This window comes from Phalacrocorax carbo, chromosome 15, assembly GCF_963921805.1.
Source record: "Phalacrocorax carbo chromosome 15, bPhaCar2.1, whole genome shotgun sequence".
Classification (NCBI taxonomy): Eukaryota; Metazoa; Chordata; class Aves; order Suliformes; family Phalacrocoracidae; genus Phalacrocorax; species Phalacrocorax carbo.
The window spans coordinates 8,136,012-8,149,929 of NC_087527.1; the positions used below are offsets into that span (position 1 = coordinate 8,136,012).

At 47.8% G+C, this 13,918-nt stretch overlaps 1 protein-coding gene across 2 annotated transcripts; it reads left to right on the forward strand.

Moving 5' to 3' along the window:
- The first annotated feature begins 22 nt into the window (after positions 1–22).
- KCTD10 (potassium channel tetramerization domain containing 10) lies at positions 23–13,918 on the forward strand. 2 transcript variants are annotated; one of them, XM_064465951.1, is made up of 7 exons: positions 23–161; positions 1,978–2,191; positions 6,661–6,830; positions 7,655–7,744; positions 8,446–8,498; positions 9,238–9,433; positions 10,037–13,918. In XM_064465951.1, exons 1-7 carry the CDS (start codon positions 159–161, stop codon positions 10,253–10,255), a joined length of 945 nt encoding a protein of 314 aa, XP_064322021.1. In that variant the 5' UTR covers positions 23–158; the 3' UTR covers positions 10,256–13,918. The 2 variants fall into 2 exon arrangements, with proteins under 2 accessions (XP_064322021.1, XP_064322022.1); XM_064465952.1 differs by having other exon boundaries at positions 24–161; positions 7,658–7,744.

Here is a 13,918-nt window from a genome sequence, read left to right on the forward strand (position 1 = left end):
GAGCGCAGCGCGGCACCGCCTGGGGAACCCAAGCGGAACATCGGAGGCCTTTGGTGGTGCAGCCGGGCCGCTGACGGAAGTGCCGGCGGAGGGGGCGGAAGTTCCCCCCACCCCGGCGCTCCCGCTCGCTCGGTCCGTGGGGCTGCGCTGCGCCGTTCATGGTGAGGCGGCGCGGGGGGACCGGGGGATCGGGGAGGGCCGGGAGCAGCCGGGGGGGCTCGGGGACGCGGGGGAGGAGGTCTGGTTAGCTGCGGCCGGGGTGCGCGGATGTGTGTCCTTCCCTGGGGAGCGGGGGGCGCTCGCCTGGGAGGGTGTGTGAAGTGAGGATTTGGGGATCCGGCTCCCCCGGGGGTGGGTGTTTGGGGTGAGTTGAGGTGAGGATTTGGGGTTCGGTCCTCCCAGGAGGGTGTGCGCGGGGAGTGGAGGCGGTGCGGGGTTTGGGTGGTTTAATTTCCCAGGGGTGGGGTGCTGGGGAGGGTGTGGGGGTGGTCCAGCCCCCGAGGTTGGGGTGCTCAGAGAGCAGGAGGCAGGTGCAGGGGTTCAGCTCCCAAAAGTTGGGGCGTCCACGGGCTCACTTTCATGTGTGCGGGGAGGGCCGGGTCCTCCCAGGCTCGCTCTTGGGCAGAGACTGGTGCGGTTTGGAGAGGGCAGGCCCGGGGGGCTCGGGGTGCCGCCCCGCGGCTCTGCGCCCTGTGGGTGGCAGGGTGGGGGGCTCGGGGTGCCGCCCCGCGGCTCTGCGCCCTGTGGGTGGCAGGGTGGGGGGCTCGGGGTGCCGACCCGCGGCTCTGCGCCCTGTGGGTGGCAGGGTGGGGGGCTCGGGGTGCCGCCCCGCGGCTCTGCGCCCTGTGGGTGGCAGGGTGCTGGGCGGGGGCCGGGGGCGCTGGGTCATGCTGCAGCGCAGGACCGTGCTCTGGCAGTCCGGGCACGGCTCCTGGGGAGCGGTGGGGGGTTCAGCTGCCGAAGGGAGCCTGAGCGCGGGGCTGAGGCTGGTGCTCTTGCACTGCAGAGACCCCTGGGCAGGCTCCGTGGCAAAGGGAGCGGGTCCCCTGTGGCCATCTCTGGCCACCCGGCTTCCTCAACTCATAAAACACAATCTGGACTCGTAACTATGTTTCCGAACTCCTGTTCAGATTTGCCGTCTGATAGTTCTGCTTTTCGTGACAGTGGAGCGAAAGTCATTCAATACAATAGCCAGCCAGCGCGCTGTCGAAGTCGTAGAGCCAGGGTCTGTCTGAGATGGCAGGGTGTTTGTCATCCCATCCTGTCACATTGTGAGGCAACAGAGTTAACCACAGAGACGTGATTAAGGATTTATCGTTAGCGGCTCTCAGAACATTTGCAGTGCTAAGCTAACATGTTGCTGTTACAGCGTGTGACCTTGTTAGCTGACTGGAGTCCACTTTGTCTGGGAACTGTGGGCAGAAGTAGTGGGGGATGTTGGACGTTGGGTTCTGGTGTGCTGAGAGGTGTGGGAGTGCAGGGAAGAGAGTGGGAAGCTTGTGTGTGCTCTCTGTAGAGCCATGTATGCTTTAAGGAAAAAAAGCCTGAAGAAAATCTGTGGATAGCCTGCAATTTAACACGTAGGAATCGTCTGCTCAGGCTCTGTGTTTTGGGAATTGCGCAGTCATATACCAGATTATCCATGAAGTAAGAGCTTAAGCTTTAGAGGTGGTGAAAGAAACGAACACGGTTTTGTGGGAAAGCACTGACTTTCACAGCGTAAAATGCTGCTCAGCTTTCACAGCATTCTTCCCTGGCCAAGTTGATATATGTTCTTTTCCTGATTTATGTCACTGTCAGAAGGCAAAGTTAAATGTTTAAAACATTTAGAGAACTTTGCAAAGAGGCAGGGAGGAGCTGAGGCTGATAGCACCCAGCACATCTGCGACTACTTCAGTGTAAAATGACTGGTGGTAACATGAAGTTGGGCGTCATGCAGTGACACTGCAGGTCTAACTGGTAACTCCTTGCTTGCAGGAAGAGATGTCGGGAGAAAGTGTGGTGAGCTCAGCGGTGCCGGCAGCTGCGACTCGCACTACCTCCTTCAAAGGAACTAGTCCGAGCTCCAAATATGTCAAGCTGAACATTGGCGGTGCCCTGTACTACACCACCATGCAGACCCTGACCAAGCAGGACACCATGCTCAAGGCCATGTTCAGTGGCCGAATGGAAGTCCTCACCGACAGCGAAGGTAAAGGGCTGCTCCCATGCGCTGGTTTCCTTCCTCTTCAGGCATTGGGTTGGAGAAAAGCATTAGAGAACAGAGTCGAACATCTAATCATACACCCATATATTTCTGCATTTCATTAGTGTTAAAATTGGTAGCTTATACAAGTGAGAAAAGTATACAACCAGAGCACGGTAAGAAGTCCCAAGGCTCCTGTCAGGCCCAGGTAGCACAGGCTATCTTTTTCTTTTGAAATACTAATGCTAATGCTCTTAAGCATATGGAAAGTGATGGGGCTAGTGATTAAGAAACTGAGTCAGGACTTGCATATTTATTTTGAAGCTCAGACGGCGGTTCCCTCATCTCATCTCCTTACCTCAAATACAAGTATAAAATTGGCTCTGAAGATTGCAGGAGGGGGTTTATGAACTAAAAGCTGATTTTTAAAAATAAAACTATTTTCTTGTGAGAGTGTTGATTGTTGGCTTCACTAAAAGAAAACTGGTTGCAAAATTTTTAGAAAATTTGTTATAGTTTTACTGAGAGCGCTAGCAAATGGGTCTCTCCATGTTAAATGTGACTGTAAAGGAGGAGTGTGCAGTATGTCAAACTACAGTCTTCTAGAGGAACAGTGCTCAAATATTTCACTTCCTTATCAGATACGTTGATTTTATCTTCTGCTGTTTAATCAATAATATAGCTAAAATGTGTTTGTGATAACTGTAACTGGTAGCATAGTTTTATATCAGCGTTTTCATATTATGGGAGTGTCACAGAGTTTAACCGGAAGCACAGCTTTCTCTTATGTGCTGACGTTTTGCCCATAATTATGTTTATGGACTTGGATACCTTGTTTTAACAATAGCTACGGCATCGCTGAGCCTAAAGGTTCAAAACACCATTCTTGTGACTAGTTAATTATTTGAAAATTTTGTTTGAACTTGCTGAAAGCACAGAAAAGGTAGTATGTGGTTAGATGAATTAGACTTAGCTTTGAGTGCTTTTCTATATTTAGAGGTCATGTGGAACAAGTGATGGATTTAGGGCTCTTGTGATAAGCTTTCTTGAGATAGGAGGAAGTGGATTTGGAGGAAGAAATTGTAAAAAATACAACCTAATTATCTGAATATTCCTGTTTTAGCTAGAAGTCCTTATATTTAAGCTGGGGGAAAAAAAGCTGATTGTTCTGGGTGTTACACCTTTTACAAGTTTCAGCTGCTGTAAAGCAGTAACATTGGCGCTGTGGTTTGTGGGCTCCAGATCAAAGGCTGTCTGGGCTACCTCTGGTGGGTCTGTGCAGGGTGTATAAAAAAAGCCAGCCTGTGGGTCAAATCTTAAAAAAAGAAACCTGTAAAATGGGAATTGGCACCCTTACTGGGAAGACTGGAAGGGTGTTCTAGTGGAAAGGTTATGAGGCAGTTCATTGAAGACATGTCCCATTGCTGCTAAACTTCAGGCAACCCCGAGAGTATCCTCCTGTCCCTGCCTAAAGCTGCCCTGTGTTTCAGAAAATTTGATAATTTGAGACTTCTCAACTCCTTTGGTTTGGAATTGGATCGGAAATTCCAAATTAATTTTGGAAGCCCACCCTGGGGTGGTCTCAGTGCTTCTTCCCAGTGTCCTGGGCAGGGACCGCAGTAGGGCTGGTACATCGCATTCCCAAAGCTCGGAGTCCATGTAAGTGCAGGTGCTGCGTGCTGGAGAGCAGCTGATGATAATACTGCTAATAGGAGGGTAACTGGAGTTTAAACTGCTAAAATATCATGCTTGAGACACAAAATCGCAACTTTATTTTGCTGTGAATCCCCCAGTGTCTGTGTGAGATTGTTCCATTTAGCCAGTTTGTGTTTTAATAGGAATTTGATACTTCCTGTATGTTGTAACTGAGACACTCCCGTTGCAGTAGTCCGTGCTTTATCTCCCCTTGCCTGGGGTGATGCTGGAAACTGGTACAATAGCATTATAGCTGTTAAAGGAAACTCCTTTTATCTGAAATTCTTCAAATTATTGCTAATTGGTCACACCCAAAATCTGGCACAAAACAAAGTGTTTCTTAGGAAAAGAAACGGGGCTTGTGGAGAAACTGGAAGGAGTAAAGTTTTGAAACGGTCTGTGGAATGTGTCACACGGGGTCCTCCTCTTTCTTTAGATGCATTTTTCTGACCCCTGCACCATCTCCCAGCTCTTTCTCAGAGCTTAACAATTCCAGCATGCTGCTAGACAGGCCGTAGGAGAAAAGATGGGAGTTCTGTGGTGGTGGGTGGCAGATGGTTATTTTTGGCTTAGAAATTGTTCATGAACTGTAGCAAATCAGCAACTTTTGAAAATTTTATTTTTATGGTAATGAGCAGATAGAAGGATGTGAGTTTTCCAGGTGCATCCATCTGTTTCCAATTTTCTTTTCTGCAGTGTGATTTTTTTTTTTTTCCCTCCCTCCCCACTGCTATTAACCAGTTGATGGAAACGCGTGTTTCTCGTTCAGCTGCTAGTGAGATGCTTGAGCATCAGGCAGTGTCAGGCTACTATTTCATCTGTCAAGGATCGGTCAGAAAATGCAGTCTGGTTTAGTTTGAGCATTTGGATGCTGTCCCTGAGACTTTTTGTAAAACAAAAGATGAATTTCCTAAAGGTCTAATGTGTGTACATACAGTTCATGGTTTATGTGTTCCTACCTCGGCAAATGCATAACAGGACATTTTTGTAACACTGCAATTAAGAAATGGCTTTAAATGACTGTAACGAAACCCACTTCTTAGGCTCTGCGCAGCCGTGACTGAGTGGCAGCAGGGCCACTTCCCTGTGAGTCATCTCGCTTTGGCTGTATGCTTGGCTGTTTGGTTAAAACAGAAGGTTTTTTTGAAAGCTGTTTTAGCAGTCACTTCTATTTTGCAATGCTGCTCGAAATATTTTCTCATCCCCCCTCCACATGAAAGTGAGCAATTCTGCTTTGGTTTCTCCATCTGTAAACATAAAGTTGCAGCAGATTTTTACAGCCTACAGAAGGAATCGCAGCAGAGGTGATAACAAAGAATTTTGAGGATCGCAGCCTGCCCTTTACCTCCCTACATGTTGGTGTCCTCTAGTAAACTCTGTCAACGGCTGCATTTGTGCAATACGGATGTCCTTGTTTATTACCATGTCTTGTGCTCACTCTTCTCTTTAAAATGTGAGATCTTGCCTTACATACCTCTGCACTGACAAATGGGCCTTTTTTTCTGCTCTGGCTGGTTAGATATACCATATTCATTAGCCTCGATCTGTCTTTTGTTTTTTGATTTCTCTGTCTCTAGTTCTGCCTCCAGCTTTCTAGTTTGTTATTACAGTCTGTAAACTTAAAATTGCAAGCACACATTGTGTTTTATGTGGACAGCAGGGTAATGAGGGAGATGGAAAGCCTGTAGTAAAGTGCTGGAGAGTGTCTCAGTTTTCTGCAGGGCAACATGAAAGGGCTGTGTTCACTTTCCAAATTGAACCAAATGTTCAGACTTTACTAGTAATTCCATTCAGGCAGAACATACAGGGTCTGCTTTAACCTACTTTCCTTATTTGTCCAAAATATGACTTCTTCCCCACAAGCGTTTCCTTGCTGCATTCCTGAGCTGCAGCCTGTAAGAGTGGCCATCTGTTCATTTATGGAAACTCGAGCCTCAGCATTGCCTAACAATTCTCAGGGTCCAGCCTGATTCAGGCAACAGACGGGCAGCAAGAGGTGAAGCGGAGATCCTTTGATCACCAGCTAACTGGAAAGCATTTCGGTTGTAGCTCTTTCCTTTTCTTCACGCCGCTGTCAGTATGTAGCAGCACTGGTGAGCTCCAGGGCAGGGGCTGCACATTACATTCTGCTTACGCAAGCTGTTGCGTCATGTCTTTCAGCAGTTTAAGACGTTGTGCTAATAAACACTTTGTTCTACCAAATTAATGCGCTTTGGGAACATAGAGACTGAAGCAGTGTTTGCCATGACGCTGCCAGAGTCTGTGCTGCCTTTCTCTTGCTGAGCTTTTTGCACATCTACTGGAGATGGTGGGTCACAGTGGGTCCCCATATTGTGTTCAGCTGCAACAGCCTTTAGACAGTTGTGTTTGGTTGGCCCTGTCTGTAAGAAACAGCAACATGTATATGTAACAGGCCCTAAAATAGAAGGCAAGAAAATAATAACGTGTCAGGGCTTCGGGAGTTGAGGAAGAACAAAGCTGGTTAGTTTGAGAATAAGTGTTAATTCCTCTGTTTCAGTCAATCATTTGTCGATAACTAGGGAGCTGTGAGAAACAAGTGAGCTTCCTATCTTACTCCTACATACTCTGCACTTGAAACGCAGAAGGAGGCGATAAATTCCCTGTGCTTTCTGCTCCTCTGCTCACCAGCTCAAGCAAGGAACTGGAGCTAGTGTCTCTGGGCAGGAACCTGCTTGGTACAGTGGTCCCTAGGTAGCGTCAAGGCCTTTTGCCACGTTTGCCTCTGCTTCTGCTGTACTGTGGTCTCCTTCTGTCCCTAGGCTGGATCCTGATTGACCGGTGTGGAAAACATTTTGGGACAATACTGAACTACCTGCGTGACGGGGCTGTGCCGCTCCCTGAGAGCCGCAGGGAGATAGAAGAGTTGTTGGCTGAAGCAAAGTACTACCTGGTCCAGGGGCTGGTGGACGAGTGCCAAGCAGCATTGCAGGTAGGTTGCAGAGCTATGGAGGAGTCAGGTTACTCTGGCTGCAATGAGGGGTCAAGAAGACAAGGCTGCTCTGGGTGGGAAGCAGTGTCTAGGCAGAGCAAGATTTTCTGCTGGTATCCACTTGGTGCCTTTTTGAGGCTGGAATGAAATCGAAATACATCATGTCATTGATCTGCTGCAGTCTGGTCACATCCAGAAAAACGTAGAGTCGTTCTCAATATTTAGTGCTACCCAATGACAGTGAGGGATAAACAGTTGCTCAGTTTCCCTCTGCTGACTCCTGAGAGTGTGCAAGGAGCAGCAGCCTGGCTCCTCTGCAGTGTTCTCCACTGCCATCAGGGTCTTACATGGTGAAATGATCCATCATCAGCGCAAGCTCTGAGACAGAACTTAACATTTCCAGCATCAACCAGGATGGGGCAGGTCCTTTGGCCAGAGCAGCTTCTTGTACCCAACAGTAGCCACGGGCTGCTGGGAGTCCCATTTGATTCTTTGTGTTCCTCTGGGGTGTTCGTCTTAGGTTTGAAGCCACTGTTACTGGTGTCCTGTTTGAATGAAGCTACATTCCAGATCCTGCCATTTTAATAGGCACATGATGTTCAGTCCCTGTGTTTGCAGAGTGGCAGAGAGCAGGAATAAATATCTCAGGTGGTCCCAGAGAAATGCTGTGCCTGGTAGCTGGACCAGAAACAGCTGCTCAGTGTGCTGTAGGGACAGATTGCAACACTGAGCTCTTCAGCACAGAATATGCAGGACCTTCCCAGTTAATATGAGCATGCCCTAAGGCCTATTTGCATTCAGCTGCGGTTTGATTCTTGTTCCAGCAGAACAAAGATGCATATGAACCATTCTGCAAGGTACCAGTCATCACATCTTCCAAAGAAGAGCAAAAACTTATCGCCACTTCTAACAAGGTAAGAGAGGCCAGGCCGTGCTGCAGTCTGGGAGGGCACTGGCCTGCTGCCCCAGGCTTGCATGGGACCATGACCAAGCATTGTTTAGAAAGTGGTCTTTAGTTTTCAACAATGGACTTACCCTAAAATACATGCACTTCAACTGCTGAGCTGCAAAGCACTGAAAATCTCCAGCAGACTAAACATTTCTTCTGAATTAAAAGTCAAATGTTGCTCAGGCTGGGCCTGCCCGTGTATTTCTCCATATAAGGTATTAGAATAGAGGGCGTAGGCGGTAGCAGGCTGATCGAGCAGAGCCTCAGGGCTATTAGATCTTCCATTTATTTGTCCACTCTGGTTATTAACAACACACGCTTTCTTTAGCTAGAGTGAATCAATGACTCCTGTTCCTGGAAGCCTGCTCACTGTGGCAGGTAGAGGGAAGGATGCTGGAGATAGTGATTAGCCTCGGCAAAAAGGCAGAGGCTGGGTGAGAATAGCTCATGATCTGGTCACAGAGGGGTCAGAAGGGATTGCAGCCCATTGCCAACCCGTGCCTGACGGTTTTGCAGCAACAGTAATGACAATAACAAAATCCCACTGGGCTTGGGCCTGATGGTGGTGTATCATATTGCAGCTCTCTGCTGTGGGGTCTTGGGCTGAGCTGAGATTCCAGCTATTACTGCACTTCCTGTAACTGATCTGTGGTTTGTTTTTTACAGCCAGCAGTGAAGTTGCTATATAACAGAAGCAACAACAAATACTCCTACACCAGGTAAATTACTTCAGCTGGACTTCTTTGAGGTTTTTTATATACTAAAATCCACGATAAACATATGCTTTTTTTTCCGCTCGGAATGAATGACAGATTGGTGTTGGCATGCACTTAATTTTTTCCCAATTAATTTCAAACTTTAGTCAGAAGGGAGCCTACTGTCATCAATGGAAGGCTAAGCGTGTGCTGTTTCTGTGCCAGAGAAGTTCCTCTAATACTGAGGTGCAGTTGGCAGAGACTCCTGGCCAACTGCTGGCCTGCGTTCCCTGTGGGCTACAGCACGTTTGCTGAATACAGGAAGCCTTCCATGGTGCAGTGTTCTCAATAAGTGGTAAAATCATCAAGTCTGGGACCTTGTCCCCCTTCCCTGATGTCTGCATATGTTTTATGACAATGCTGTTTCCATCCAGTTAGCGCTGAGCTTGAGTTTAGGAATGGTTTCATTTGGGTGATAGACTTTTGTGCGCAAATGAAATGCCCTTGGACAGTATTATTCACAGGGCTGTTGATGTTGTATTACTGCTTCTTCAGCAGCAGGTTTTCCTGCTTGTACTAGTCAAATGAGTTATCCACTGCAGTCCTGGATACCAACTGTAAACACTACCTTGGTAGAGACACAGTAAGTCAAAAGAAACTGGGCATACAGGCCTGTAAATGCTCACTGCCCAAACCCCCCTTCTATTCTGTGTGCTGTCTTAATTACCCGAATGTGACTGCTGCCTTCCTTCATCTCTCACAGCAACTCCGACGACAACATGCTGAAGAACATTGAGCTATTTGATAAGCTGTCCTTGAGGTTTAATGGGAGAGTGCTCTTTATAAAAGATGTGATTGGAGATGAGATCTGCTGCTGGTCGTTTTACGGGCAGGGGCGGAAGATTGCCGAAGTCTGTTGCACTTCCATTGTTTATGCTACTGAGAAAAAACAGACAAAGGTAAATCCCTAAAAGCTTCCAGCAACGGGCTGAGCTGCTGTCAGACTGGCATCCTAACATCTGTTCCCTTTTGGACACTCCTTCCATTGTTTAGCGTCTCTTTAGAATAATCAGTGCCATTCAAAGTGGGAGCAGCACAGCAGAGCTCATCCTGTGGGTTCCGTGGGTTCATTAGGGCGGGGACTGGTTGGCTGTGGCACTTAACACAGGACAATTGTGATAGTCCCTAATGTGAGTTCAGTCCGTTCTTACCTTTAGATAAGATTTAACTCATTTAACCAAGTTTGGTTTACATCTCTGTAAAGACAGATCCTGGTGAGCAATGGCATGCATTCACACCTTTCTTACCTTTCCCAGGAGAAATCTGTCTGCATCTGCCCTGTGAGCAGGCCGGTTCTGAAAAAAAACCCCTGGTTGCTGGGTCTCAAAAGCTGAAAGCAAAGAATAGAACAGAAATTATAGTGCTAGAAAGGATTTCTATGGCTAGAGAGCAATTAAGAAATTTTAAAGCTGGAAAGATACCAGGAATTAAAAATGAGGTAACACGGTACCTGCAATGACTGGCAATAGGTGAGATTGACCTTCTCTTTCTTGGGTGGGCAGGTGGAGTTCCCAGAAGCCCGCATTTACGAAGAAACCCTGAACATTCTGCTGTATGAGTCCCAGGATGGGAGGGGACCTGACAACGCGCTCTTGGAAGCCACAGGAGGGGCAGCTGGCCGCTCCCATCACTTAGATGAAGATGAGGAGCGAGAGCGCATTGAACGCGTGCGAAGAATTCACATTAAACGTCCGGATGACAGGGCCCATCTGCATCAGTGAGCTCAGCGACAGCCGCAGACTGCGCAGCTCTGTCTGGAAGGTGCTGCCCTTTGTCTGATTGATTATCTCCAGCAGAGGACCAGGCGGTTTAACTTCTGTTCAGTAAAGTCTGTAAATTACGTTTTGTAACAAACTAGATTGTTTGGGGTATTTAAATGCAGTAGTTCTAGGACAAGAATAAATAAGGTTATTGGGCATGTGATAGATACTGTAAGGACCTATTGAGCGTCTGGAGAAATGCCCTGAATTTTTAGCACTCTTGTCTTTGCTATTTTGTGGCTAGAGAGGAAGAAGGCTGGCTTCCTTTGGCTTTAGTAATTATCCTGCACTTTAAAAACAAACAAACAAAAAACAAAAGGTCAGTCAGCCATATACCTTTCCTCCAGGCACTCACTGACCCTGTCTCCTCCTAGGCGTTCGGGCATGGGAGAAATGCAGTGATCGAACCACACCAGAGCTACTGCAGCACTCCCGTTCTCCCAGGCCTGTAGGTGATAGGATTGGTCATTTGTCCAGAAGGACAAATCACACGGCTGACTCGATTCCGGTAGTGCTGTGGGGGCAGAGGGAGCCCTCTTGGAGCGGTGGGAGGGCGCAGGGGGAGCTGCTTGGGCTCGGCTTGCCGGGTGGCTGGCTGTGGCTCCCTACAGCCCTTGGGACCTGCTCCCCAAAGGATTCAGGGGAGCCTCTACAGCACTGAGCTGTGGAGCTTTGTCCCTTATTTACCCCTGCTTTATCCATGCAGTTCAAGGGTGGAAGATGTTAACATTCCTCCAAAAGGAAGATCAGGAGCAAATTATATGTGATTGCTTTTCCTTAGGGTGGTGTTGCTACCAGTTAGCGCCTAGAACTTCTGCCTGACTCTGGGTCTCAGCTGGGAATTTATTTCTGTCAGATCGCAGGTCAGTAAGCTGTGCTTTCTTTGCTACAGGTAAAGCAGCAGTCATCACACGTTCAGACGGTCTGTGCCAGCCTCTAGCGCAGGTAGGAGGCCAGCAGCCATAGTTCAGGTCTGTAACTGATACAGCAGCATTGCCTTGCTTTGAGCGAGGGCAACACGAGTACCATGGGGAAGAGGAGAGGCAGTGGCCCAGAGGCAGTTATTACTTGTTTGACTTTATCCTGAGCATGTTCCAAGTCTTTTCAGAAATGGCAGCTGTGTGTGAAAGGGCAGAGCTAAAATGTTGTGTAGAGAAGACCTATGTAGTCTAGTTTTCTAAGAGTACTTTTCTATTATAAATGAATGTTATCTACCTCCTCGTCTCTTGTTGCCTGTTGTGGAGTCAAGTAACAATTATAGTGGCAGATCGTGTATTATTCAGTAGGACTGGATGCTAAAGGATAATGAGCAGAGCCACAGCTGTAAGGACTAATGTAACAAATCCTGAGAGGGAGAGAAAGCCAATGTCAGAAGTCTCAAACCTGCAGTCAGGCTGGCACCTTGGTAGACACCAGAGTACTTTGGCCTGTTCTAGAGCTTTTTGACCCTTCATCTGGAATATCTGGTGCTGGTCTTAATGGCCAGACACCTCATACAAAGCAGCAGCTCCATGTTCCTGTTCCTCAGCGAGGTGGCTATTTGTTTTTGCCCACGTTCCTGCTGCAAGGATTCCTTCTCCTGGCTCAGGGCTGTTAATGGCATGTTAACATTTTAAAAACCAAAGGTGTTGTCAGCATCACCAGCTCCGTTACTCCAGTGCTTCTATTTCAATTGGATGTTGCGTCCCAAACTACGTAGGGCTTGTCGGTAGAGGCTGGAATAAAGCATTAAGTGTTTGCTCAGTGGTGCAATTTTGACTCACCAAGTAAAGCTGAAAAGATTTCAAAGTTAGGCTGAGGTCAGCTTTCTAGTAACCAAAGACTCCTCTAAGTTACAGACAGCTGGTGTCTGTAACCTGTTGTACCTGTCTCCTCTACTCATACGTCTTCAGCTGCTGATTTATAAGAGCTCACCAGGAAACAGCTGTATCAGTTATACTGGAGTTCGGCGGCTTCAGCTACGTCCTGACAGTTACGGGCTTCTAGTTTACGCTGTACTTACACGTGTCTGCAATACCCTTTGTGTTTGTAGAAGGCCATAGTGCAGACTCTCATTGTGAAGGACCCAGTGCCTCTTCCTTCTTATGTGATAAGCTGGGAGGTGTGGACAGAAAGTCCTCTGAATGGCTGTTTCTCCAGCACTGTGTACTTTGACATGTACTGGCATGTTACTGGGCTGGTGATGGGTTTTAAGGCTCTGCACTATGTAAAGCTGTTCAGTCTAACTCCCACATCTCAGCAGTCCCACTCTGCTCCTGCTGGCCATCAGTGGGTGAATAGGAAACACCAGCTGCTGACTGTAGAATACACTGATGGTCCTGCAGCAAACCCTGCTTGCTTCATTGACACTAGAGAGCTGGCTCTCTCCTGAGAGACAGGCGGGAGAGGCCATCTTCATCATCAGTTGTGCTGAACTACCTGCTTTCCCCATACAGTGCAGGGGAGACTCCAGTAACCAAGCACAGGCTGCTCAAAGACCATTCACGTCCTGTGGTGCAAGAACAGGGTCAGCACCAGGGGTGGCATGCGTTGACACCAGTGCTAAGCACCTGACAGCTCACATCTATGTGCTTAACTTCTCTGTAAATAGATTCTTAACTGGCTTCAGAATTTCCTTTCAGGTTTTGCAAACTAAGTTCTTAAAAAACAGGGGGATGATTATTTTTAGCCTTTGTACAGCAGTTTATACAGATCCTGGTTTAGTAAGTCATGCCAGGAGAGTTTGAGTAAGTTTCAGTTTTGTTAAGGCAGAGTCTGCCCACAAATGCAGTAACACACTCCTCACTTAACCCTCTGCATGCTGTAGTTGTGTAGTAAAGATGTACTGCTGTTGTGTTAAAACATCCTTTACCTACTGGCCACTTGTCCTTGGTCCATGAGAGGGACTTAGTTAATGCCATTGCACAAATGGTCTCAGCTCTTGAGCCTTTTTACTGTAAATGGTTTTGCCTCTACAGCTTTCAGGTGAAGATGGGGTACAGGGCAGCTGGCCTGGGCACAAGCAGCTGCTCAGATGACCTAGTACTACCTCGTATTAACGGGGAGTGCGGACCTGTCTGCTTTGATTCTCCAGCACCCCACAGCAGACACCAATAGTTATAGTACAGTAGAGTAGGGCTGACTAAAATCTTACCTGTGGAAGTGATCTTTGTCCATCAGCATAACACAGAAAAGCTGGACTACAGGCTGCAGCTTGTAACAGAGTTAGGGCTGCACAGCAGAGGCAAGAGTGACCACCAGCACCTGGCTTGAAGGGCCCTGACAGGGTGGTTCCTCCCACCTGTTTAGTGCAGCTGTAGCACCAAAGCAGCTGCTCCTGTATTTCTGTAAGGCAGGTTTTGGATCCGACCCTGAGCTCCACCTGCTGCATGACATGCCTGCTCAGGGCCCTGGCAGAAGGCTCCAAGCTCCAGTCTTACCTTAGAGCAAAGGGGAGGCACAGCCTTTCAGTCCTAACGGAGTTCTATTTCATGGACAATAGCAGCACAGTCATCTGCTCTGTACAATCATTCCCTCCCACTTTATACTTATGCACAAAAAAGCTTAAGCTGGATTTCAGTGTATGATGTTTGCAATATGTTTTTTTAAAATGTAACACAATAAATTAGGTATTTCATATTTACA